The 26,034-nt window shown below is 45.4% G+C and overlaps 1 protein-coding gene across 1 annotated transcript in view; it reads left to right on the plus strand.

Moving 5' to 3' along the window:
• Window positions 1-488: 488 nt before the first annotated feature.
• Window positions 489-26,034, plus strand: part of HS3ST2 (heparan sulfate-glucosamine 3-sulfotransferase 2) — a 110,310-nt gene continuing 84,764 nt past the window's right edge. Inside the window, exon 1 of the mRNA XM_043914511.1 lies at window positions 489-982. Coding sequence (XP_043770446.1) covers window positions 498-982 — 485 coding nt within the window. The 5' untranslated portion in view covers window positions 489-497. The remainder of the gene's footprint in view (window positions 983-26,034) is intronic.

The raw sequence follows: 26,034 nt of genomic DNA on the forward strand, positions 1-26,034 counted from the left end.
CCGCGCGGCTGACGTCAGGCGACTCCTTAAATAGAGCCGGCAGCGCGCTCGGCTCGGCATTTCTCTAGGAGCCAGAACGCGGCCGGCGCCAGCGCCACCGTCCGGCCCGCGCGGCGGCCCGCACCGCCGCCGAGCGTTCGGGGCGCCGAGCCCGGAGGATCCGGGATGGGGCTTCCGGCGCTGGGCGCGCTCCGAGCCCGGCGCACGTGAGAGCCAAGGAGCGCCGGGAGCCGCCCAGCTGCCCGGAGTCCCGTCGCCCAGGACGCGGGGATGTCGGAGGCGCCGCCGCCGGTGCCCCGAGGAGCCGCCGCCCCCGGGATCCCGGGGCACGGTGCGCGCCCGGGCCGGCAGCGCCTGGAGAAGACAGCGCCCCCTACGCCCGACCCTCGTGGTCCGGGCCGCGCCGCGCGAGCCCTCTAGGCGGCCGCAGGGCCCCAGCCGCTCCGCCGCCGGCGCCCCCTCGGAAACCATGACCCCCGGTGCGGGCCCATGGAGCCATGGCCTATAGGGTCCTGGGCCGCGCGGGGCCACCTCAGCCGCGGAGGGCGCGCAGGCTGCTCTTCGCTTTCACGCTCTCGCTCTCCTGCACTTACCTGTGTTACAGCCTCCTGTGCTGCTGCGACGACCTCGGCCAGAGCCGCCTCCTCGGCTCTCCTCGCTGCCTCCGCGGCCCCGGCGCGGGCGGCCAGAAACTTCTCCAGGAGTCCCGCCCCTGCGATCCCTCGGGCCCGACGCCCGGCGAGCCCGGCGCTCCCAGCGCGCCCGCCGCCGGCGCGCCCTCCCCTCGCCTCTCTGGGTCCAACCACTCCGGCTCTCCGAAGCTGGGTACCAAGCGGCTGCCCCAAGCCCTGATCGTGGGCGTGAAGAAGGGGGGCACCCGCGCCGTGCTGGAGTTTATCCGCGTGCACCCGGACGTGCGGGCCTTGGGCACCGAGCCCCACTTCTTCGACAGGAACTACGGCCGCGGGCTGGACTGGTACAGGTAAGGAGCGGAGCCCCACCGCGCGCGCCCGGGCTCCATCCGGCCCCGTCCTCTGGGCCACCTCCTGCGCCCTCGCATCCGCTTAACTCGGCTGGCTATGTGGGTTCCGACTGACACGTGGGGGAACTCTAACAGAAAGATTTACCCGGAACTCCCCAGTGATGGTGTGGACCGGCTCCGGTTTCCTGAACCGCAAAGGGCAATTGACTCTGGAATCGCCAGAAGGGAAGGGAGATCGCTGGCCTGACCTCCGGGCCAATTTGGAGGGCCGGCTCGGTGTCTAGACGCTGGGGTAAAGCTGGGTGCCAGGGGAAGGGGCAGCCAGGACAGGAGTTGCCTGAATGCAGCCCTCTCCGGAGCCTGGCCGCATCTTTCCAGGCATCTGACAGACCCAGGGAAGGGACAGTCCGAACAGCGCCCCCTCGCGGCAGGGCCCTGCGCTGGGGCGAGGTCCCCAAGTTCAGGCCGAATGACAGGGAGGCCCCTGAGGTGTTGGCGGGAGAAAGGTCCTTTCTGGAGCCTCGTTCTCAGCTCCAGGTATTTGCTGCTGGATCTGGTCTGAGACTCCCAGGCGCTCTGACCCTGAATTCATGTTTTCAAATAGTGCACACGATCCTGGATGTGAGTCTTGGCTCTGCCACTTAGCTTGAGCAAATTCCTAAAAACTCACTGAGCCTTGATTTTTCTGGTCCATCGCAACTAGCAGGAAAGGTCCCTGACCTTTCGGCCTCGCAAGGGCTTTCTAAGTACTTGAAAGGTGTAACAGGGACACTTTGCACTGGGCGGTGTTTCTAAGCCAGCAGCCAGAATATAGAATTTGGAATACCGGTGGGCACCTCAGATGGAAGCTGTCTAGGTTCACAGCGGGCAGCCAGTCATAGCAGACTGTCCACTCCCCCACTGCACTGTCAGGGATGACAGTCCCCTAGGCTGGTGATATCTGGGGATAGCCTGAAGCTTCTGGAAGGTAGCAGCCTCCACTCTTAAATGCCTGTCTACTTCCCAAGCCCTGTATGGTGTTGAGGTGTAGGGCTGGCCCACGTGTGAGCTGAGCAGGGCATCCCTGCGGGTGGTGTAATGTATGGGCTCCCCGTAACACCTGGGTTACAGAATTCTCACCATTCACCTGACCCCTTGAAGACTTGCTGGGAATGTCTGCCTAGTGATGGAACTGGGTGGGGTGGGGGGGGTAACATGGTAGCTGACACAGTAGCTGAGGCTGTTCTTTAAGATAATTTTGTTAAAGTTAAACCCTTTAGGGGGTAGAAAGTCATAACCATATTGGATAAAGGACAGCTTCATTAGAAGGAGGACCCCACTGGCCTCACTTATGGAACCCTGGATTTGTAAGAATCGGGGCAACAGGGCCCACTTGTCCCCTTTGCCCGGGAGCCCTGGTCATGGTTAAGTGGCCGGGGATGGGACATGCCTAGTCCTCAGGAGGCAGACACACAGCCCATCTCCAGTGGCACGCAGCAGGGGATGGCTGGCCTGTGGGTGGCCCCAGCCCTGTTACGTTGGCTCATTGGAATAGAGACAGTGGCACAGAATGGCATGTCGGGCTTTCCAAGCTGTGAAACCGCCCTCCCCCCCAACCCAGGCATCCCATCTGGAGGTATGAAGTCCATGAGGACAGTGTCAGAGCCAGACCCCAGAGTCGGAGAGGCAAATGCATCAAACAGCAGAGCGTGACGTGGGTCAGCCATGGCCGCACGCTCTTACTCGGCAGGGTTTCCTCGATGGAAAATCTAAGGATCATTATGAAACCCTTTGCCAAAGTGAAGTGCCTCTTAAGTGCAAAATAGCACAGTTCTGAGCCCTGGCTTTTGTTGAGCCCTCCAGTAAACACCTATTCCCTGCACCCAGCCTCTGCACTCCCTCTCTTGTGCTCCACCACCAAACACCATACCTTCCTTCTCCAAGCCCGTGTCATTCAGGGATGGCTGCTTTTTATTTTTAACCTTGGCATGTGTGATTCTAAGCCAGCTTAGCTGTGAACCTTAGAGATGGGAGCCGTGCCTTTTTTTTTTTTTTTTTTTTTTATATAGCACATTTGGATTCTGCTAAAATTCTCAGCTGAGTCTTGGTAGGTTTTATTTAACATCAAGCATGCTGACAGCCCCACTTCTCTCGGCTCCCCCCACTTCCCAGGGTCTGTCTTACCATCCCTTTCCCCCTTTATATTTCTAAAAGAGCATTTAGCCCGCCTGTCTGGTACTAACTGCCTCATCCCCGTCACCTCCCCAGGAAGGCTGGGAGCCTACAGCTTCAGGAGGGGCCGTGTGATTTGTGCTTCTTGGGGCTGCAAATCCGTACCTCCAGAGTCCAGGGTTTCGGGTACGGATTGTCATTTCTGTATATAAAGTCATACTGCCCCATTTGAATGCTATTTCTGTAATTTCCAGAACATTTTTCTGTATGTGTCTTATTCTTTATTATCACTCAAGTAATATGCATTAATTGCGGAAATGATGGAAATACTTGGTTTCTTTTAAAACTCACGTACTCACTTTATTCCTGAAGTCCATGAGTTAGGATGGCAAGTGATAACTGCCCATTGCCTTTATCATTTCACGGATGGGAAAACTGCAACCTGAAAAGAGAGCATCATAGAATGGGATCCAAAGCAAGCGGATGAAATTTGGGACCAAAAGTCATTGGCATGCACTGTCTCACAAAGATTTATACATGTACACTGTGTGTGTATGTGCACTTCCAGCCAAGTACTCTAACCACTGTTCTGCACAGCTTGCCACCAGAAAGCCAGGGTCCCCTGGGTAGACATGGCCAAAGAGCCCTTGTGCCTGTTTGTGGGGGACCATGTTTTCCAAAGGTGGAGTTGCAGAGTGGCAGGCAGTGGATCTCCTTGAAGCCCCTGGGGATAATTTCCGGGGTCTGGAGGCCCCAATCAGACAGACAATGGAAAAATCAAGGAAAGAATTCTCTCTGTGGCTAAGTGGAGATAAGCCAGGAGCTGACAAACAGTGCCTGAAGACAGAATGATACAGCCAGAGAGCCACCATCGGCCAGAGACCAGGAGACATAATCTGCATCTTCCTGACGCCCAGCCTGAACCCCCTCTTGGAACTAGCTGGGTTCCAGCCACCCTAGGAGAGGCCAGACTTCTGTGGTGGGATCCCTCCCCTGAGATATTTTCTGAGATCCCATCCCTGAAGCATCCCTCCTCTCTGCACCTGGCCGGCTTCCCCCTCCCAATTGGCTCCTCCAGGTAGCGGCTGGATGGGCTGGGTGGGCTCGACCAGCTTCTTGGACAGGGAGGCAGCGTGAGGCCACAGTGACAAGGGACCCAGGATAGGACCTGCTGTCAGAAGGCGGGAGATGGTCCCCTAAGCTGGGTCATTGGAAGCAGAGTCATCTTCCTGAATCTTGGCTTCCTCGTCATAGGATGATGCCTATTGTAACCATTATCATAGAAGGTGGTTTGTAAATGAAACGTATATGAAAGTGTCCTGGGAAATTCCCTGGTATATAAAGATAAGGCAGTAATGTTATCACTATCACCACTATTACTATGACTGTTTCATTACCAATACTCCTTTTACCACCATCAGTACTGAGTATTAAAACTATCAGCTTCTTTCCCTACCGTTATTACTACCTGGGACTGAGGAGTTAATTGCTGGAGAAGTAGTTCCGTGAAAGACTAGGAAGGGTCCTGGCCCTAAGTTTGACTTTCAGCTCTGCTTTGCCCTTTTTCTCCTCCCTCTCTTCCTTCCCTCCTTCCTTCTGCGTTGGTAAAAAGTCACCCCTTATTTCAGGGTGTCAGTTTGCTCACCTTTAAAAAGAGAGTGATGTCTGACAAAGTATGTGACAATGCATCTCTCAATCTAAGATTATATTTGGGAATGCATCAAAGGTTGAGTGTGAGACACAATATTCAAAGCCTTCATCTTTCATAAAGAGACATAAGCTGTGCATTGTCCAGTAGTTTTTACGGTCTTAGGGGAAGCTGAGTTTTGTGTAGAGTGTTCATTTTGCTGGTTTTCAGTGATAGGGGTCGGGGAAGGCAGTCTAAAGAGGAAGTGAATCTTCTCTAAATGCATTGAAATGCCAACAAGAGCAAGTTAATATGTGATAATTGACTCTGTGCTCTGGTGTCAAAATTGTGATAGATGAGCCTGTTCTGTAAATTTTAGACTCCACAAGTCTGGTTATTTATTTGTTCAGCAGCAGTGGTGTTCTGGGGATGGTATGAGAAAAGAAGACAAGGCATTTGCCCTGGAGGCAACAGTTTAAGTGAGACAGAGAATTAAAAGCCCAGAGTAAGGTCTATCACCTTATCTAGCTGATTTTAATCAAGGAATCAAATTTCAGTAGCAAAGCCAAATTCTAGAAAGGCAAACTTTAAGAAGAAATAAAACCAAAAGCAGAAGGCAGGGGAAGTAGTGAACGCGGGAGGCTTTACCACCTTAAAGAGCCTGATGGACACTGGGCAGAGATGACCTGTGTTTTTCCATTGTGTGCAGATGTGTGTGTATGCACAGTCCTCACGTGGGCACCCACACCGCACAACTCCAGTGTCTGTGCAGACACGTCTTCATAAGGAGTTTTCCTGGCTCGGTCCAGGAGGATGTCACACACGCTGATTAAATGAACCCGCTGAGTTCATAAATCCTTCGTCCGCCTTGTAGCTTTCTGTCAGCCTCGCTGCAGCCGGAGATATAGTAGTTAGTTCCAGCACATGTACAGTTCTTGTCAGGCACCGAGGAACATTCAGGTTGAGCAAACAGAACTGTCATCGCTCAAGGAGGCTTTTTGAAGAGCTGGCTTTGCATCCCCCTGGAGCTTGGAGGGACAGTGGAAGACCTTGGAATGAAGACTGGACTTTCCCCATGGCCTTTGGTATGTGGCTAAAGGGGGAAAGACCCCGATAGGTCCTAGTGCTATTCAATTGCCACACTTTGTTAAGTCTGTTTTGGATATGAAAATATTACATAGAGCCTAAGAAACACATTTTCTTTTTCACCTTTTCACACCTCTGAAATTAGGATGTGTCTAATGATTGGTGGGGTCTAGGTTCCATGAGATGTGGTGCTTCCATATTGGATGGAAACTCACTCTCCCAGAGGTGCCCTCTGCTCTGGTATCCATTGGACTTTCCAAAGGACCAGTAACTAGGTGGCAAATGCCTGACCTAGCAGGGAGCGCCTGAGACCCTGCTTGTCTCTGCAGCCAGCAGGGTGCCTTCTGATTGGTGAAGGAGCTGTACCCACTTGATTTTTTTATTTTTAAAATATTTCTTTATTTATTTGGCTGTGCCGGGTCTTAGTTGGGGCATGCTCGATCTTTGATCTTCATCGCAGCATGCGAACTCTTAATTGTGGCATGTGGGATCTCGTTACCCGACCAGGAATTGAACCCATGCCCTTGGCAGTGAAAACATGGAGTCCTAACCACTGGACCACCAGGGAATGCCTGAACTGTGCTCATTTTAGATTTTTGATTGCTACCTACGCTCTCTTCTGCCTATCCTGAAATGAGGGAAAGTGCAAGTTGATGGTCACCAGGAGACAACAAGATGGTTTGGCAGGCATGTTCTTCACTGGCTGCTGTTCTGCCCAGATATTTGGAGTCACATCCCAAGAGTCCCTAAAGAGTCAGGGCGGGGTTGATGCTCACCAGGTGTGCTTGCCTATGTTCCATTGCATCTGGTGTGGAGGACAGTAGAATAATTTTCTTCTCATCAGTTAGACCTCCACTGCCTTGCTCCTGAATGATTGTGTGACCGAGTGGGTGGGGCGGGGCTGGAAGCAGACAGCTCCCCATTGATCAGAATCCTCTGCGGGCTTGGAGTGGGGGCTGTCTCTGTGAGCGAGGGCTCAGCAGTGGGGCTGGGAAGTTGGGGAGGTAGATAGTCTTGCTGGCAGTGAGTCAGGGTGGAGGGATCTGCAAGGCCATGCAGTCTACCTAAACCTGTGAGACTCTCTGCCCTGTGAGCTAACCCCAGGGCGGGTTAATCCATTTATTCGTCAGATGCCTACCATTCACCAGAATCAGTGCCACGCTGCTGTAGGCTGGCTCTGCTGCCACTTTTTTCTCTTAATGGGCTGCACTGATGGGCTGGAGTGCTTTGTAGTCCATGGGCAGCTTGATGAGGTGGGTAAAAGCCACCAGTGATGGAAATAACTTAGCATTTCAGAGGTAATTGCTGCCTGTCAAGCTACACAACTGGGCTGTTGGTCCAATGCTATACTCACCCATCTTCCTCAGAGGATAATGGTGCAGAGATGGGGGCAAGGGATTAATGTTGCGTGTGTGCGTCCAAGGATCGTGAGCTAGATAGCCTGGTTGGATTACCTGGGGCTTGAGGATCACAGGATCTCCTGGACACAAGTCCACTGGGACTTGGGCTTCCCAAGCTTTGAAATCAATGGCACTAATCATGGTTCCTTTTCAGGGTCTGTGGTCACTAGCTCCCACAAGTAAAAAAAACCAAAGTGTCCACTCTGGGCAAAGGCCCGAGGACCTCTTGTTGACATCCTTGGAGGGGCAGCATCAAGTCCATGCCCTCTTAGGGTAGCATTTTCCAGGCTTCAGACATTTTTGTACTGCCTCATAGTTGCCCAAACCTGGCATGACCTCTATTATTTTCTTAATACTTTAAAGTTAGCACTTTAAAAAATTTTGATTTTTCATAAAGAACTGGGTTTATTTTCCACCAGTGTGTACATTGTAGAATAGATAATATCTTCCCATAATACAGACTTCAAAAGTGACAGAGGATTTTCCCTAAAAACCATTCTCCGCCTTCGTACCCCATCTCCCCTTCCACATAGTTCCTCCTCCCAGAAACAATCACCAGATCGGTTTTTGTGTATCCTTCAAGAGAGGTGCTTGCATTTGTAAACCTAACATCCATTATGCAAATGTAATTGAAATACATCTTTTTAAAACACAACTTTATTTGAAAACCACCTTAAATGGAAAGCCAGCATCACTTGCCATAGTTAGGGAGTAATTGTAAAAATAAGTAGATTGAAAACATAACAATGCTATTGAATTTTTTTTCATTTTTAAAAAAAATTATTTATTTGTTTTTTTTTAATTTATTTATTTTTAATTGGAATTTTGCTAGTGAAAGTGGCTAAAATGTTCCAAGCCTGCAGCATGCTTTATCTTTGTTCAAAAGAGAATGGGGATACTAAAAAGAGCAGTTAAAGAAATGCTAATATCAATGTGAAACGTTTCTCCTTGATGTAATCAGAATGAATGAAAGTGAAGTGGACAAGATCATAAGTTTTCTCACTATGCGATTAAGTGACATTTAGTCGGTCTATGTAGTATCTAAAATTACTGAGATGGGGTATGCCCGGACATCATAGGACTGCCAGAGTTTGCAGAAAACCTAGTGTAAGTAAATCCAGAGATGTTTCTAGCTTTCAGATTCCTTTGATGTGTTAATGATTGAAAGAGACAAGCCAAAGGAAAACTCAGAACAAATATGAGCGTTCAGAAAAGTATTGTGGTTTGCAGTATTTACAAAGTAGTCTAGCCTTCAGAAGAACAGGATTCCCTGAATAAAGGGTGTAGCATGTATTAAAAAGGAAAAAACAGTATCCCACCAGTTTACTATTGGTTTCATCACTGCCCTCGCTGGTGGAAAATCAGTGGTCTCCCCCATGAATACCATATCTCCATGGTGATTACATACCTGCGGGCATCAGTGTTGCAAAAGTCAAAGATAAAGTTGTTTCCACTAGGGACTTGGCAATGTGTGTGAAAGGGGTTCAGAGCTTTTTTTGTTTCTTCAATTTAGAGGCTCATGTGGAACAGAATGTCTGTTTGCAATGTCAGGATGCAAAGTTCCTTTTCTCTCCCCCTGTGACGCTTGATGTGAGACTTAAAAATAATGGTCGGGCAGGGTGTCACTCTTCCTTTCTCAAATAGTTTGATCTCACTGAATAAAGAGGGGAAGACGATGTCGTGTCTTTCTGCATACTTTTTTAGCTGCATGAAAGGAGCTCCACTGGGGACAGTTGTCCCTAGGACTTCCCATATGTTGTCAACAGAAGCCATTTAAAGGGTGTCTGTGATAGGGCTCCCCAAGCTTGCCTTCAGATGGGCAGATAGTCATCGACTCTGACGAGGAGAGGGCTTCCTGCTCACCCAGGGCTTCCAGGTCCTGGCGCTCACTGCCCGGTGAAGGAATTCCAGATCCATCCGAAAGCTGGTGGACAAATGAGCTGGCATTGAAGCGGTGCCTCGTGGCACTCAGAAAAAAGGGAGGGAGGGCAGCTCTGAGTACATGGATGAGAAGAACTTAAAATGGAAATCAGAAGACATTTTCAGCACAGTGATTAAAAACTCAGGCTCTTGAATCAGAATGACTGAATTGGAATCTCGGTTCTACCATTGAGTGTGGGTCCTCTGGGCCCCGGTTCTATCTCCATGTACGAACCAATCCTCTCGTCTACACATAGGGTTACAGTGAGGTCTGAATGAGTGATATCATGTAAAAACGTGCTCAGAAATTTTCTGGCATGTGGAAGGGGTCCAAGTGTTGGCTCTCATCATTGGTTATTGGTTTTCTCATCATTCCTTCGTTGAGCTGAGTGCTAAGGACCCAGAGGTGGACAAGACTGGGCTCCTCCCAGTTTGATGGATTATGAAACGTTCATGGAAAATTTTTACACAAGTCAGCTGATGATAGGAGCCATAAGAGAGATGCAAGCAGAGCTGTAATAGCATGGGAAGGAGATAACATCCAACTGGGGGAATTTTGGAAGGATTTCTGAAGGAGGTAGTATGTTATTTGGGTCTCAATGGGCAGATGGGATTTTTGCAGGGGGCAGGTAAAGGGGCTGGACCTATAGAGATGCTGTTTCTAAATACATTCATCCCACGATTTCACCTCTGATTACAGTCAAATAAAAAAATAAAGTTTTTTTTTTCCAAATTATTTTAGTTCTATGTGCATTTATTGACTACCTACTATATACCAGGCTTCCCAGGTGGCACTTGTGTTAAAGAATCCACCTGCCAATGCAGGAGATTAAAGAGATGCAGGTTCGATATCTGGGTCCAGAAGATGTCCTGGAGAAGGAAATGGCAGCCCACTCCAGTATTCGTGCCCAGATGGAGCGGCCTGGCTGGCTGCAGTCCATGGGGTCACAAAGAGTCGGACATGACTGAGCCACACACGCACACACCAGGCACTGTGGTAAATCCTAGAAAAAAGGAAGAAAGAACTGTCCTTGAAAGAGTTCAAGGGGCAGACAAATCCAATAGCAAGATGTGCTGGGAGAGAAAAGGTTCTTGGCATGCGGTATCACTCAGGGTGGGTCAGAGGCTTTCTGGGGATCTGAGGCCTAAGCTTTAGGACATTTGCATTGGCTTTCCTCCACCTGAATCACTCCCTCCAGAGCATCCTAGATCTGGCTGCTTCTCATTGTGTAGGTTCCAGCTCAAATGTCACTTACAGGACAGTAACGCCTTCCTTTGTTACCCAGCCTTAGCTGACTTACCTTCCCCATCACCCTTTATCTCTTTTCCCCACTTTGTTTTATTTACCTCTTACTTTGTATTGCAATCTGAAATGATCTTGTTCCTTTTCCTTTTTACTAGCTGTCTCCCCCACCAGACCCAAAACTCCAGGACAGCAAGAATCTTGTCTGTTTTGGTCATGGCTGTGTCTCCAGAGTGCCTGGCACACAGTAGGTGCTCAATAAATAGTTGTTGATGACTATGCCTAGGAATGGGTGAGCCTGTTCCAAGGCCACAGACTGGTCCCAGCCCTTCATTAGGCTTTTCACATGTGGGTCTTGGGAGGCTGGGTGAGAGAGTGCAGGATACGGTGCTGAGAACTCAGCCACCTCTTTAACAGATATTTAGTGAGCATCTGCTCCATGCCTGACACTGTTACAGTCCCCAGGGAGACAGTGGTAAAAAGAAAAAAACGCAAAAATCCCTGCCCCATGGTGCTTACTTTCTGTGGGGTGAGAGGGAAATAGTAAAGAAATAAGTGCGCTGTCCATTCACATCTCTCCAAATGACCCAATTTTGTTCCTTTTTATGGCTGAGCACTATTCCATCATATATATGTACCATATGAGAGTGTCATACAGAATGAAGTAAGGCAGAAAGACAAATATCATATATTAATGTGTGTATGCAGAATCTAGAGAAATGGTATCGATGATCTTATCTACAAAGCAGAAATTGAGAAACTGCAGTAGGGAACAAATGTATGGACACCAAGGGGGGAAGGGGAGGGAAGAACTGGGAGACTGGGGCTGACAGTATACACTATTGATGCGATGCATAGGATAGTAACAAGTGAGAACATCCTGTATGGCACAGGGAAGTGTGCAAGTTGCTCAGTCCTGTCTGACTCTTTGCGACCCCATGGGCTGTAGCCTGCCAAGATCCTCTGCCCATGGAATTCTCCAGGCCAGAATACTGGAGTGGGCAGCCATTCCATTCTCCAGGGGTTCTTCCCAACCCAGGGATCGAACCCAAGTCTCCCGCATCACAGGCAGATTCTTTACTGGAACTCTATACTTAATGCACCGTGATAACCTGAAAGGGAAGGAAGTCCACGACGGAGGGGATATATGTATATATACGGCTGATTCATTTTGCTGTGCGGTAGAAACATTGTAAAACATCTATATTCCAATAAAAGTTAATTTGAAAAATAAACACAAGCATGCTTATCATTCATTAAACAAATACGCAAAAAAATATTCATTAAACAAAAGAAATAAGCAAATTGCCTCTCTCTCTGATGGTGATAAGGGTTGTGGGACAGTTGGAGGGGTGGAGGATGGTGAGTTCTCAGTGGCCAGGAGGGAACGCTGCAGGTCTGGATGGGGAGGCTAGGAAAGGCCTCAGTGAGAAGGTGATGTTGGAGCAAAGACCTGGAGGAGGTTAAGGGGCAAAGCATGTGTGATCTGAGTGAAGAGCACTCTCGGCAGAGGGACAGGAAATGCAGAGGCTCTGAGGATAGCAGGGAGCTGGTATGATTGAGGGCAATCTAGGGGCCAAGTGGCTGGACTGGCCACACCAGGAGGGGGGTGATGGGAAGTAAACTCAGAAAGGTGGCCAGGCCCCCATTCGGGGCCTTGCAGGGCATTGCATGAAATTTTTATTAATATGATTTATTTATTACTTTTTCTTTTTTAATATGCTGTGCCATGCAGCAGTGAAAACTGCGGGATCCAAATGTTCCCCCTCTCACTTTGAGAGCTGAATGAACTGGTATTCTCAGAGACTCAAAGATTTGACCCCAGCTGCCTGGCCAATGAGCAGCAGAACTGGGACTTTTGTTTGTTTCAAACAAAACTGAGACATTGTACAGATACATAAAGGGCTTCCCAGGTGGCGCAGTGGTAGAGAACCCACCTGCCAATGCAAGAACCTGTAGGAGACGTGGGTTCGATCCCTGGGTCGGAAAGGTCCGCTGGAGGAGAAAATGGCAACCCACTCCAGTATTCTTGCCTGGAGAATCCCATGGACAGAGGAGCCTGGCGGGCTACAGTCTGGAAGGTCACAAAGAGTCAGACGTGACTGAAGTAACTTAGCACACAAACACACATAGATATATAAAACACAATTTTTCAATCCTGCATTCTTTGCCTAACATTCATTAAGACACTCATTAAGATCTAACGTCATTAAGATGTTCCCACACTATTCAGTCCAGTTCAGTGCAGTCGCTCAGTCGTGTACGACTCTTTGCGACCCCATGAATCGCAGCATGCCAGGCCTCCCTGTCCATCACAAACTCCCGGAGTTTACTCAAACTCATGCCCATCGAGTCGGTGATGCCATCCAGCCATCTCCTCCTCTGTCGTTAAATGTTTCCAAACCTTGATTTCAGCATCTGGGTTTCATTCTGTCATGTGGTCCCATGGAGGGTTCACACATTCTCCTCTTGTTGGACTTTTAGTTGCTGATCCCCAATTTTTTTCCCTATTTTTTAATAAGTAATTCTCCATGGCCTAGGTCTCAAATTCTTTCTTTAGCACAGAGTCCTAGAAGCGAAATTACTAGGTCCAAGTGAAGAACTTTTTTAAAGGCTGGAGATATGTACTGCCAAAATGCTCTCCAAAACATTGCAAGAATTTTGGCTTCTGCTCCGAGCAAATGGGGAGATATATTGGAGGGTTTGGAGTGAAAGAGTCTTATGATCTGACTTACATTTTGAAAAGATCTCTTGGGCTGTTTAGCAGAAGCTTTTGCTGTGGTTAACGGTGGAGCTGTGCGATGCGGACAGGTGCTGGATACCTCCTGAAGGTGCAGCTGCAGGTTTTGCTGATGGATTCATGGAGGCTAGGCATGAGAGAGGAGTCGGGGAAGATGGTAGTGTCATGATGGTGGTGATGATGACACCTTTCAAGGGTTTGCTGTCTTTCAGACCCTTACAATTGACCGCGGGCTGAGGTCTGAACCTAACATACTTCCCAGTACAGCTCCTGGCTTGACAAGTCAAATATCTACCTGTAGGTGACCTTGAACTAAGCAAAGAAAGTAATGCCACGTTCTACTGTAGCTTGGAGGCTGCAGGGTCACCTTCAAATTGGTGAGAGATGGCAGTCCCTCTTTCTAGAGGTCTTGGAAGCCCTATTTATAAATGCAGTGTTCTTAGGTAACCTCTTGAGATTTTTGAAGATTGAACTAGCTTTGCTCCAACCCAGAAAAGGCACGTGCCACGTAGTGTGGGTATCACCCAGCTTCTCATTCTCGTTCCAGCCTCATCAACATGCCTGGCAAGGGAGCTGCCTTGATGGCGTCGCTCGATTTAGGGGGCTTCTGTGTGGTTTCTTTCAAACAGAACTGAACACCGTGATGCCTTCCCGCAAGATAATTGGGATCTGTATCTCCCCAACTTCCCCAAAGCTGCTGGAGCGTGGGGAAATGTTCTCTGCCTTGGCAACCTCTATGCAGTGTGTTTCTGCTTTGATGGTTTTAATGAAGATATGAAATCATCTAACAGCTTTCATTTGCCTCAAGTGAGATGGCTTAAAGTGGAGGTAGCATTTCCCAGGATCAATCCCCATTTTTAGAAGTGGTTGGTTAAACTCTCTGCAGTTTATGGCCACTTCTGGCTGAAACAGTGTGGGATCTGAATTATTAATTCTGTGAAAAATGAGTTAAGTCATTGCAAAGCTCTGTGGTGGCAAAATTCCCACTTTAAGGCCTCTTTAAGGCTATTTTCTTTAGCAAGAAGATCTCCGTTAACCAGAAGTTCTTGGTCATCTTGGCCAAATCTCTGTCTGGCAGTCATTTTTCCAGGAGGTAAAGGACTTGACTTAATTCAGTTGTTCTTTGCTACCAAGGGTAATGGGGTTCCCAGGTGGCTCAGTGGTAAAGAATCTGCCTCCCAGTACAAGAGATCCAGGTTCTATCCACAGGCAGGGAAGATCTCCTGGAGTAGGAAATGGCAACTTACTCCAGTATTCTTGCTTGGGAAATCCTGTGGACAGGGGACCCTGACATGCTACAGTCCATGGGATCGCAGAGTCAGACACAGCTGAGCGTGCGTGTGGAACAGTGGGGGAGGACATTTGTCCAGTTAATTCATCCCACAAGACTTTTTGCCATCCCAGTATTGCCAGATCTTCAAGGTTTATTCCTTTTTGGAAAAAAAAAAAAAAACACAAAACTTGAAATATAGCATTTTTTTTTTTAATGTGAGGGACTTCTCTGGTATTTCAGTGGTTAAGAATCCATCCTGGGATGTGGGGGACATGGGTTCAATCCCTGGTTGAAGAACTGGGATCCCACATGTTGAGGAGCAACTCAGCCCATGTGCTGCAACTACTGGAGCCTTCACGCCACTGCTAGAGAGTCTGTGCCCCAAACAAAAGATCCCACATGATGCAATGAAGATCTGATACAGGCAAATCAATAAATATTTTTAAAAAATCTTAACCTATTATGAAAAGTGATATTTGTTTTTTAAAAATGTGAACTCTCAATTTATAATTGTGTCTTACTGATTCAGAACTTTTATTGAACCCTTGAGGAACAAGCAGAACACATTTGTGGGCTGGATGCTACCCATAAGCTGTCCTCTCGCCATCCTGGCAGGGTGGGCCTTAGAGGCAGGCTCTACCACTTTGCAATCCTTCTTCTGCCACGGATGAGCTGTGGGGTTAGCTGCTCCCTTCTTGAGCTTTGGTTTCTCCCCTAAAAGATGAGAATGTCAAGCATTCCTGCCTGCTGTGTTGTTGCCATGATTCACTGTTACGTGTCATACTGTCGAGGGTCCCCCTTCCTGGATTGTGCTTGGAGGAGGTATGATCATCACTAAGCCGATGGGCATGACTGGAAGACAAAATACATCATGTGGACCTTTGTCAAGGTGAGGAAAGCTGGGGTCTTACCTGTTGGGCCAGTGGGGAGGAGAAGAGTCTGGAGCCAGGATTACCCAAGGTTGGAGAAACCCATTTGATTGTAGAACTAACTCCCAAGGAGGGAACCAGCAACCCCCACTGCTTTTCTTTTCTTTAAATATTTTTAAAGTTGCAAGTTAAGTATTTTTAAAATTTATTTATCTTGGTTGCTCGTCATTACTGCACACAGTCTTTCTCTAGTTGTGGCAAGCGGGGGCTATGCTCTCTGGATGTGGTGCAAGGGTTTCTCATTGTGGTAGCTTTTCTTGTTGCGGAGTACGGGCTCTAGGTGCACGGGCTTAGTTGCTCCAAAGCATTTGGGATCTTCCCGGACCAGGAATTGAACCATGACCCCTGCCTTGACAGTTGGTTTCCCATCTGCTGAACTGCCAGGGAAGTCCCCCCACTGCTTCTTATTGTCATTCTTATACATGCCCAGAGAGCCCCTGAGGATTTTGAGTCTTTGATGTTGTCCCTGCTCCAGACTGTTTCTTCAGGGGATAGACATTTTCTGCAGCTGGGTCACTGTCCTCAGCTCGCAGTGCCTTATTCAGAACAGCTCAGACCTCTCTATTCCTCTACACACTTCTTTTGGCTTTTAGTTACCTGGATAGGATGGAGATGCTGAGATTCATGTTTTAGAGATGACCTAGCTTGCACAGGAGGTGAGTGCCTCTAAGATTGGGTGGTTTGGTGCAGGTAGAAGGCCAACCTGGAGAGTGAGGTCTTGGTTATGGGGAGAGGCTAATGGATGCGCAGCGGTGGACCATAAAGATCAGCCTAGAAGGACTGCTCCCCAGCCTTGATCAGTCACTGGCACCTGTAGAATAACAGGAGAACATTGGGATGCTGGTGCAGAGGAGGCTGGAGGGAGATGAGTATGATGGAGAAGAGAGTGTAGCCACCCTTCAGAAGGATGAATTGCATCATCTCTGACACAATTCCCTTTAAAGCCAAGCAGAGCTTTGATGTGGCGGGAATTCCATTGGAATTGGTTGCATGATCAGTATTGACAGCCTGTGCGTATGAACCATTGATGGAAGAGCTGTGTAATCAATCATCCAGGTTTGTCCTGCCTCTGGAGTGATCTGTCAATGAGCCTCTCCAATCATAGAGTCAGCAAAGTTCTGTCTAAAACCTGATAGTCATTTCCCAATCTTCAGTCATGTAGGTGCCATATACAAATACTTTTATATCCTTTACATGGTGTTAAAGTCCACTCATAATTTTTGCTTTAACCATTTACTTAAATATGAAACTTTATATCTCTATCTTAAATGAGAATCATCACTTGGCAGAAATAGAAAGTGGTCATAAAAACCAGTGCAGTAAAAACCAAACAATGCAAATAGATTCCAGCCAGATTCTGTTGCTTGTGCCACGTTCTGCCTGTGGCAGCCTCTTTTTTTTCTGTTAAAGAGAGAGATCAAAACCTATTTGGGAGGTGTTAACAACATGCTAGCACCTAAGACTTTTTCCATGTTGTGATTTGAATAGAATGAAAAAGGAAAGATGATTATTTGGTAATGAGGTGTTTAGGTGGCATTTAAAGTCAGGTCTGTGTGCCACCAAAATATTTTTGTAACCACCGGTGCTACACATCTCACACTTTGGGAAATGCTGCCCTGCCCACCTGGATCCCTCTTGCTTTGATGTCACTGTATTACTTTATCATACTTGGTTGTCCTGGTCCATCAACAGCTTGGGAGGGGCTGGCTGACATTACAAAGTCTGGGTGGTTGAAAAAGCTGTGATTTCAATTTAAATTGCAAATTGATGGGGCATCATGGGAAAAGCAAATGCAGACGTGAAGAACTGAAGGAAAAGATCCAGCTATACAGTATTTTTAGATCTTTTTCTCTGGACCAATTTTGTATCATTTGCTTTTTTTTTTTTTTTCTGGACTCTGGGTTTAATAAGACCAATTACCTGAGGGGCTACCCAAAGTTTCTTTACAATTCCAATCTAAATCACCTATGTAAATCCTTTATTTATTGTTCTTTTTTTTTTTTTTTTAAAAAGCTGTGACTTGAATAAAGCCCAAAGGCATTATGCCAATTGAAAGAAAGGTTACATACTGTATGATTCCATTTATATGACTCTTTTAAACAGATGAAACTAAAATGCTGGGGAACAAATCAGCATTTGCCAGGGTTTAGGGCAGGGGGAGAGTGTCACTATAAAGAGGAAGAAAACGGAATTGCACAGGGCCGGGGAATGGAACCCTTCTGTGTCCTGACTGTGGTGGTTGTCACATGAATCCACACGTGTTGAAATCCACAGAGCTTAACAGTGATAGAAGGTATACTTTACTGTAGTACTTTTAAAGATAAAATTTATTTTTGCGTGATGTTATTTTCTATTAATTAATTTTTTAAGTTGGAGGATAATTGCTTTACAATGTTGTTTCTGTTGAAACAGTTATGAATCAATCATAATTATATGTATATCCTCTCCTTCTTAAGCCTCCCTCCCAAGCCCACCCCTGTATCCCACCCCCTGGGTCATCACAGAGTGCCAAGCTGGGCTCCTTGTGTTATACAGAATTTTACCACTAGCTATCTATTAAACACATGATAATGTATATATAATATGTCAGTGCTACTTTCTTAGTTTATCCCACCATCTCCTTTCCTCACTGTGTCCACGAGTCCATTCTCTATATGTCTTCCTCTCTATTCCTGCCTTGCAAATCAGTTCATCAGTGCCCTTTTTCTAGATTCTTTACAGATATGTTAATATATGATATTTCTTTTCTCTTTCTGACTTACTTTGTTCTAGGTTTATCCACCTCAGTTCAACTGTTTCACATTTGTTCCTTTTTCACTGCCGAGTAATATTCCATTGTCTATGTGCCCCAGAGCTTCTTTATCCATTCATCTGTCTATGGACTGAACCCATGCCCACTAATTTTAAAATAAAACTTACCAAAAAAAAACTTTACTTTTTTTAAATAAAACTTTATTTTTAAAATATTCATGATTGTAGAACTTAGCTACTGGAGGACATCCTTTAGCCCTGGTTCCTTATTATCAAAGAGAACCTGCTCACATGTGTTTCGGAGCCTAATTTCCCTAACTTCCATCTTTGTTATGAGTTAGAATCAAGAAAGTGGGTAGCCTTTAAATCTTCCTCATCCCACACTTCTGAATGATGCTGGAGGCTGACATAAAGGTTCGAAAGTTTCCACTGTGGTCTGGAGCCTTGGTGGCCAACACAGAGGTGCCACCAGGCTTCTACCTGAAGGTCTGAGGTCAGGGCGTGGAGGAGGTAGCAGTGGCAAATGCATCTCATAATTGGAGTGCCTGTTGGTGGATCAGAAGGTCTGGCTGGGAGGAGTGGGAGGGACATATAGGATGGAGAAAAATGGATCACAAGCCACAAAGGAAGAGGCATCCAAAACAAAACAGCTCACAGTCTGCCAACAGCAGGTCTGACCTGAGCACCAGACAGCCTGAGGATGGAGCCAGAAGCAACCCCTGCTCCCCACTCCCTCCACCCTGAGCCACAACGGCAGGGACAAAAAGCTCCCAAAGCACCTTCTCCCACCAGAGCACCCCCAGAACTGGAAAAGCCCCTGCCCTGGACTGAAGGTGTCCACGGCTCCCTCTTCTCCGTATGTGGGATAGAACCCATGCTTCCCAGAGCCCCACAGGACTTCACTTCCAGCCACAGATGGGCCTCCAGTCGAGTTCTCTCTTAACATGGCATCTCAAAGTGCACACCAAGACCATGTGTAGAAAAGAGAGAAGCCCTTAAATCCTGGCTGAGCCCACCTCAGCATCCTCTCACAAACCCCAGTTTTCCCTCGTTAGTTTGAACGGGGGTCTTTTCATTAGGTGAGGTTGCCAGCCTGTGAATTCTAGAAAGTATAAATTGATTTCATGGAAGTAGCTGCAATAACTCAGGGACCTGTGCAGCTGGAGAGGGTGGTCGCAAGGTGGGGCGTGGCCAGGAAGTGAACTGATGCAGTGATGGGGGTGGCGATAGAGATGGGTGGTCTGTACATGAATCATGGTGGAGCAGGGGGCGTGTGCACCAGACGTGTCTGAGGCATCCACCCCTCCGACATCTCTTACTCTGTGCTGGCCCCTGAGGAAAAGATGATTTGTGTTTCCTAACCTTACCATTATCCCATGGTTATTAGCCTGTTTGGATGTTTCCATGGTCAGCTGTGGGTATTCATATTAACCAGTTTCAAATATGATGATGATCGTAGCACACATAAAGATATCTGACATCTGCTGCTGCTTTCATTGTCCACACATATAAATGCTTTTATTTTTCCTGATTATAATTCATCTGTAAGTAAATAAGTAAGCAAACAAAGATACAGCCCCGTCATAGAATTCAGCATAGTAGATAAAGAAAGAAAAATGAAACTAATAAGCAAAGTTCTCAAGCTATATTATTATTCAGTTAAAAAATAGCAAGGTGAAAACCATATATTATCTTTTGTGTAAAAGAAAGAGAGGAATAATGTATATTTGAATATAATTCAAATTTTATTACTTATACATAAATAAATTCTGAAAGAATACACCGAAACTAATAACAGGAGTTTCCTGGGGGTGAAATTAGGTAGATGGGGACAGAGGTAGGGGAGAGACTTTTCACTACACATCTTTTGTTTTTTATTTTCTGAGCTATGTTAATACATTCTTTGAAAAATTAAGATAAAAGTTGTGCATTGTGGAAGAGCAAGGAAACTGGTAAAATAATTAAGAAGTCACCCAAAATTGTACTGCTGGTTATAGCTACTATTAGAATTTTGCCTTTTACCACACTTACCAATTGCTTTAACAATTTGACATGAGTATCTTTCCATGCCAATAAGTGTGGATTCATAGAATCATTTAAAATGCTTATATGAATAAAAATAAATTAAATGATTATATAGCATTTAGCTGTATAGATATGCCATTGTTTATTAACCAAATCTATTGATGGGCATTTAGATTGTCCCCACATATTATTTTAGTATTTAATAATAAAAAAAGATAGGAGCAAAAATTTGTTAATCTTTCCCCCCTCAGGATAAACCTTTTGCAGAGGAATTTGGGGTTTGAAAATAACCTTGCTTAATAAAGGGAAAGTTTTTCATACAAGTTGGCAACTTTTCTCTACCCTTATTACAGTATAGGTGAGGCATTTATACTCCATTAGCAGAGACTAAAAGGGCTTTTCTCCACAATCTTGTCAACCCTGTTAACAATCTATTTGATCTTTGTCAGATGAAAACAATCTCCTTTTAATTTGAAAACTTGGATATCTATTTTAAAATGCTTACTATAGATTTGTATTTACTTGCTCAATTATTTTGTTAATTGTTTTTTCTGTTGGATTTTTTTTTCTTTTTCTTTTTAAAAGAGGATGCAAGTGACTGATGATGCTTACCCTGGGTTGATCATTCTTGTATCATATTATTTCAGACATGTTTCAGGTGGGGGAATAGAATCTGGCCAGCTGCTATATTGTCATCTAGTCTGATAATTGTCTTTTTAAAAAATTTTTATTTCATTGAGGTGTAGTTGATTTACAATGTTCTGTTAATTTCTGCTGTATAGCAAAGAGGTTTATTTATCCAATGGGCTGCTGTTCTGTGCTTAGTCGGTCAGTTATAGGCTATAGCCCACCAGGCTCCTCTGTCCATGGGATTCTAGGATGCTCCAGACAAGGATATTGGGGTGGGTTGCCATGCCCTCCTCCAGGGGAGCTTCCCGACCCAGGGATCAAACCCATGTCTCCCGCGGCTCCTGCATTGCAGGCAGATTCTTTTACCACTGAGCTACCAGGGAAGCCCCTCAGTTACACATGTATACATTCTTTTTCATGTTCTTTTCCATTATGGTTTATCACAGGATCTATATCACAGGTTCCCTGTGCTCCATAGGAGGACTTTGTTGTTTATCCCCTCTATGTATAATAGTTTGCATCTGCTCATCCCAAATACGTGATCCATTCCTGCCTCCTCCTGCTCCCTGCTTGGCATCTGCAAGTCTGCTCTCTATGTCTGTGGGTCTGTTTCTGTTTTGAAAGTAAGTTCATTTGTGTCGTGTTTTAGACTCCACATACAAGTGGTATCATGTGGTGTTTGTCTTTCTCTGACTGACTGACTTCACTTCGTATGATCATCTCTAGGCCCATCCATGTTGCTGCAGATGGCATTCTTTCTTTCTTTTTTATGGCTGCATAGTATTCCATTATATGTATGTACCACGTCTTTATCCGTTCCTCTGTTGATGAACATTTAGGCTGTTTCCTTGCCTTGGCTATTGTGAATAGTGCTGCTATGAACACAGGGGTGCATGTAGGTTTTTGAATTATTGTTTTCTTGAGATACATACTCAGAAGTGGAATTGCTAGATTATGTGGCAACTCTGTTTTTAGTTTTTTGAGAAAACTCTGTACTATTTCCATAGTGGCTGCACTAATTTACATTCCCACCAACAATGAAGGAGGGCTCCCTTTTTAAAATCATCTCTCAGTAAGAAAGTTTACATTTTTACATGTGTTCTGATTATTGATCTATCTGGATTTTACTGTCATTTATTTTGTTCATTTTCAGTTTCTTTTTTCCTTCCTCTCCCGACTCTCTGCTATTTGAGTTACTGGAGCTTTCCTTATTCCTCCCTTTCTTCCCTCCACTGGGCTGAAAGTTATACAAGCTAAGTCTGTGTTTAATAGTTAGCTTTATATCTGACCAAACAAAGCCTTAACAAAGAATAATTTACAACGCCATGACTCCCACCTTCCCTGCCCCAACTGGTCATGTTGTGATTCCCTTGTATTTTACTGCACTTATTTTGTGGTTTTAATGTTTGTCAAAGTCATAGGTCGGCCTCATCTAAACAGTTAAATGATCTCACAAGGCTCCTCACAAAACAGCAGCCCACGGCCTGACTCCCCACATTCTGATCTCCACTTCCTGGAGGCGCCTGATGTTGATTCCTTTGGGTCTCTCTCTTTGTCCCTCTTTGTTAGTAAATACTACGTTTCTATCACTGTGTCTTGTACATCACAAAAGGATAACCTTGGGAGTTACAACTGCACCTCTAAATTAGTCAGGTAAATGAAGAATTTCAAGACTATAATTGTGCAATATGTAGAAAATAATGACAATGTGGACACTCAGAAACCAGTCAGATATAGCCAAAACCCTACTCCACAGCAACCAAGCTTCTTCTCTTAAAATTTATTTTTTAATTGCAGGAAAATTGCTTTACAATATTGTGTTGGTTTCTGGCGCACAACATCGCGAATCATATATATATGTCTTGAGCCTCCCTCTGCCGACCCCCACCCATCCCAGCCACCGGGTCATCACAGAGCATCAGGCTGGGTTCTCTGTGCTGTATATAGTCATTTCCAACAAACTATCTATTTTACACCTGATAGTTCATATGTGTCAATGCTCCTTTCTCAATCTGTCCCACCCTCTTCTTCCCCTGCTGTATCCACAAGTCTGTTCTCTATATTTGCATCTCTCTTCTTCCCTGTATATAAGTGCTTTATGAAACGAAGAAGATGAATTGACTAAGGATTCCACTTCTAAGGTTAGAAAAATGACAAAACAAATGTAGAGAAATAAGGAAGAAATCTTTTGGAATGATAAAAACAGAAAATGAATCTAGGAAAACAGTAACATTGGCTTAAACAAATTAAAAGAAAACCCAAGAACTTTGCCTCTAAAAAAAATCAGTAAAATAGACAAACATCTATGGTATTTAATCAAGAACAAAAAAGAGCACAAATAGGCAAAACCTGAAATGAAAAAAAAGAGTAGACCTAGAAGGTTTTAAGAAAATCTGTACAGGGCTCAAGCACCTTTATAATGCTGAAAAAGAACTAGATAAAAGTGAATTTGTATTTAATCCTCACAAAACACTTGCACACCTGTGTGCTCAGTCACGTCTGACTCTCTGCAACCCCATCAGCTTGTAGCCTGCCAGGCTTCTCTGTCCATGGGTTTATACCAACAGGAATGTTGGAGTGGGTTGTCATTTCCTCCTGCAGGGGATTTTCCCAGCCCAGGGATCAAACCCATGTCTCCTGCATTGGTAGGCAGATTCTTTACCGCTGAGCCACCTGGGAAGCCTCATAAAGCACTTAGTACATCTTAAAAATACTTTTTAGCATTACTTTAAAAATAATTTTCACCATGATGTCTTGAACTCACGTGAGTATCATTTCCCCCAAACTCTGCTGATGAATCACAGAAGTGCCAGGTTCAGCACAGATAATTGATAAAAGAGTTAAAGTGTAACGGCTAAAAATAAAAAGCTTACCTGTGAACTATAGAAAGGAACATCCCCAGGGGCCATGGAGGGTGAGAGCAGAATGATAAGTGGCAACTGCTGTTGCCGAGGACTTTACTTCTAATTATTACTAAATCATCTCATATAATGTACCTCGTATTTCAAATATTACATTTGATAGCGTCCATAAGCTTCATTACCATTCATAGCATAAGTCTCTGTTTACTGGTTCCATGTCTTCACCTTCCTTTCTCCATGACTTTATACCTTCCTTTAGTTGTTTGTTTTTATTTATCTCTCAACCAGTTGGAAAACTTTTATCAATAATTTTTTTTCAGTTAGTGCATTAATTTGAGCCCTTTGGTAGGTTGGTGTTTTTCCCTATCTCAATGCTTTGTGATTTTTCTCTGTTGTTTAAGTTAAAACATTGAAGCAGGATATATTTATGTGTGATTTGTCTGAGTTTTAACTCGCTACTTACTAGCACTTCTTTTCTGATCAATACCTTTCATCTGGATTTCCCATTAAATTCTTAATAAACTTTACAGATTTGTCCTCTATAGCGCTTTTCTCTATCACTTTCCCTTTGTCTCTGAATTCTATGATGTCTCTTGAGTTGTTTTAGTCATCGATATGTAGCTTGAAATGTGGAATCTGGAGTCCCATCTCCTTTTTTGGCTTTTATTTTACCAATTGCTTTGTTTTTTTTCATTCTTTTCCTTTTTGACTTTAGATTATTCCCTCTCCACAGTTGAACAGATGTAGTGTGTTTTGAGTCTTTTTGAGAATGCAGCCAGTGGTTTTCTAATATTGCTTTTGTTTCTTGTAGCAACTGTCTTGCTTTCTTAATGTCTACTCTTATTTCTCACACTGATTTGTGAGCTACTTTATCCTTCCATGCATCTGGTGACCTTTCTCTTTTCACTACAGGAGTAGACAGGTGACCTATTTTGGAGATGACTCCTGAAAGCAGGAATGACAGTGGACAGAGACACAGATGCAAGCGGGGAGAGTCAATTGCAAATAGCTGGTTGGCATGGTGGTGACCTGAACTCAGGCCTACTGGGGAATCCGAGGAATTCTAAGGCATTATCTAGAAAGTGCCTCAGAATCGTCTCTCCAGATGAGAGCCATTGGCTAAGAGTTTCTCCAAGAGGTGTTACCCTCTCTGCTTTTTTTCTGGACTGCCCTGGGTGAGAGGCAAGTGAGCAGGGGTAATGTCAGGACTCAGAGGAACTGCCCATCATAGATGCTGCTGAAATTCAAGGTGGGCAAAGGGAAGTGAGACGGGGCTCAGAATGTATCTGTTACATACCCGTGCGCTCTTGCCTGTGAGCTCAAAAAGGAGTCAAGCTCTCCAGCCACTTTCTGTTCCATGCTCCTTTCTCTGGCAGCAGACACGGAGGACCCCCAAGGACCAGGGATCTACTTTGCTACACTGTATTGACCACTTAGTCATGAGCTTCAGATCCCCCCAGTTTTTCAGGTTGAGCTTGGTCTGGATGGAAGTTTGAGCTCTCAGCCCCATCTTGGTGTCTTTGTTTGCTTGGAATCCTTCAGACCAGGCTTTCTCCTCCAGAAGGATCCCTGAGGCTCAGTGCCAGGTCAGCTAGCTGTTCCTAGGACTCTGTGCTCCTCTGTGTCCAGGCAGTGCTGACCTCAGGCGGCCAGGGGATAGCTGAGCCTTCCTAGACTGATGACACCTGTCTGGTTCTCCAAGGGGAAGTGTGTGACGCCCAGAGGTCCTGAGCCTTGAAGGAAGGAAAGCTTAGTCCAGTATTGTTATCTGAAGAGTTGAGATCTGGGTTAGGAAACCCATGTTCTAGTTCCCCTGAGTTCATCAACTTGCCTTTGATCTTGGGTGGATGACTTGTGTGCCCTTAGGGTCCATATTTTCGTTTGTTGAATCGGAGAGTTAGACTAGGTTTGTATAACCTGAATGGAGACCAAGTCATAACCAGGTAGTTTGGAGTGATCATTGAGGTGATTTGAGATGATATGAACTCTTGTTACACACATCTAAGCACATGGTAAAAACATATCATTTTCAACACCCATTCCTCATTCCAGTTGAGTCAAGGAAAAGATCTGCTTGGTGTTGATAGGTCTTTAACACCTTTCTAACATTGTAACACTACATAGTTAGTTTATTCTTTTTTTCTTGTCTGTACTTATTTTTACAGTTACCTACCATTTGTGGCAAGAGATACTATTTTTCCATTTATGGTCCTAACAAAGTTTTTTTAACCTAAAAAAATATATTTATGTAAGCAAAAACATTGGATGTACTATAAGGAGAAATAGAAAATAAACAATAATGCAAGAATGTGGCCAGGATTGTGGGAGTTGTTTGTGAATGACTGAATTTGGAGAAAATGGACTTAAAACTCCTTTGTCTTGCTCTGGAATCTCTTTGAGCAAAAATCCATCATGC

This window comes from Cervus elaphus, chromosome 10 (assembly GCF_910594005.1).
Source record: "Cervus elaphus chromosome 10, mCerEla1.1, whole genome shotgun sequence".
Classification (NCBI taxonomy): Eukaryota; Metazoa; Chordata; class Mammalia; order Artiodactyla; family Cervidae; genus Cervus; species Cervus elaphus.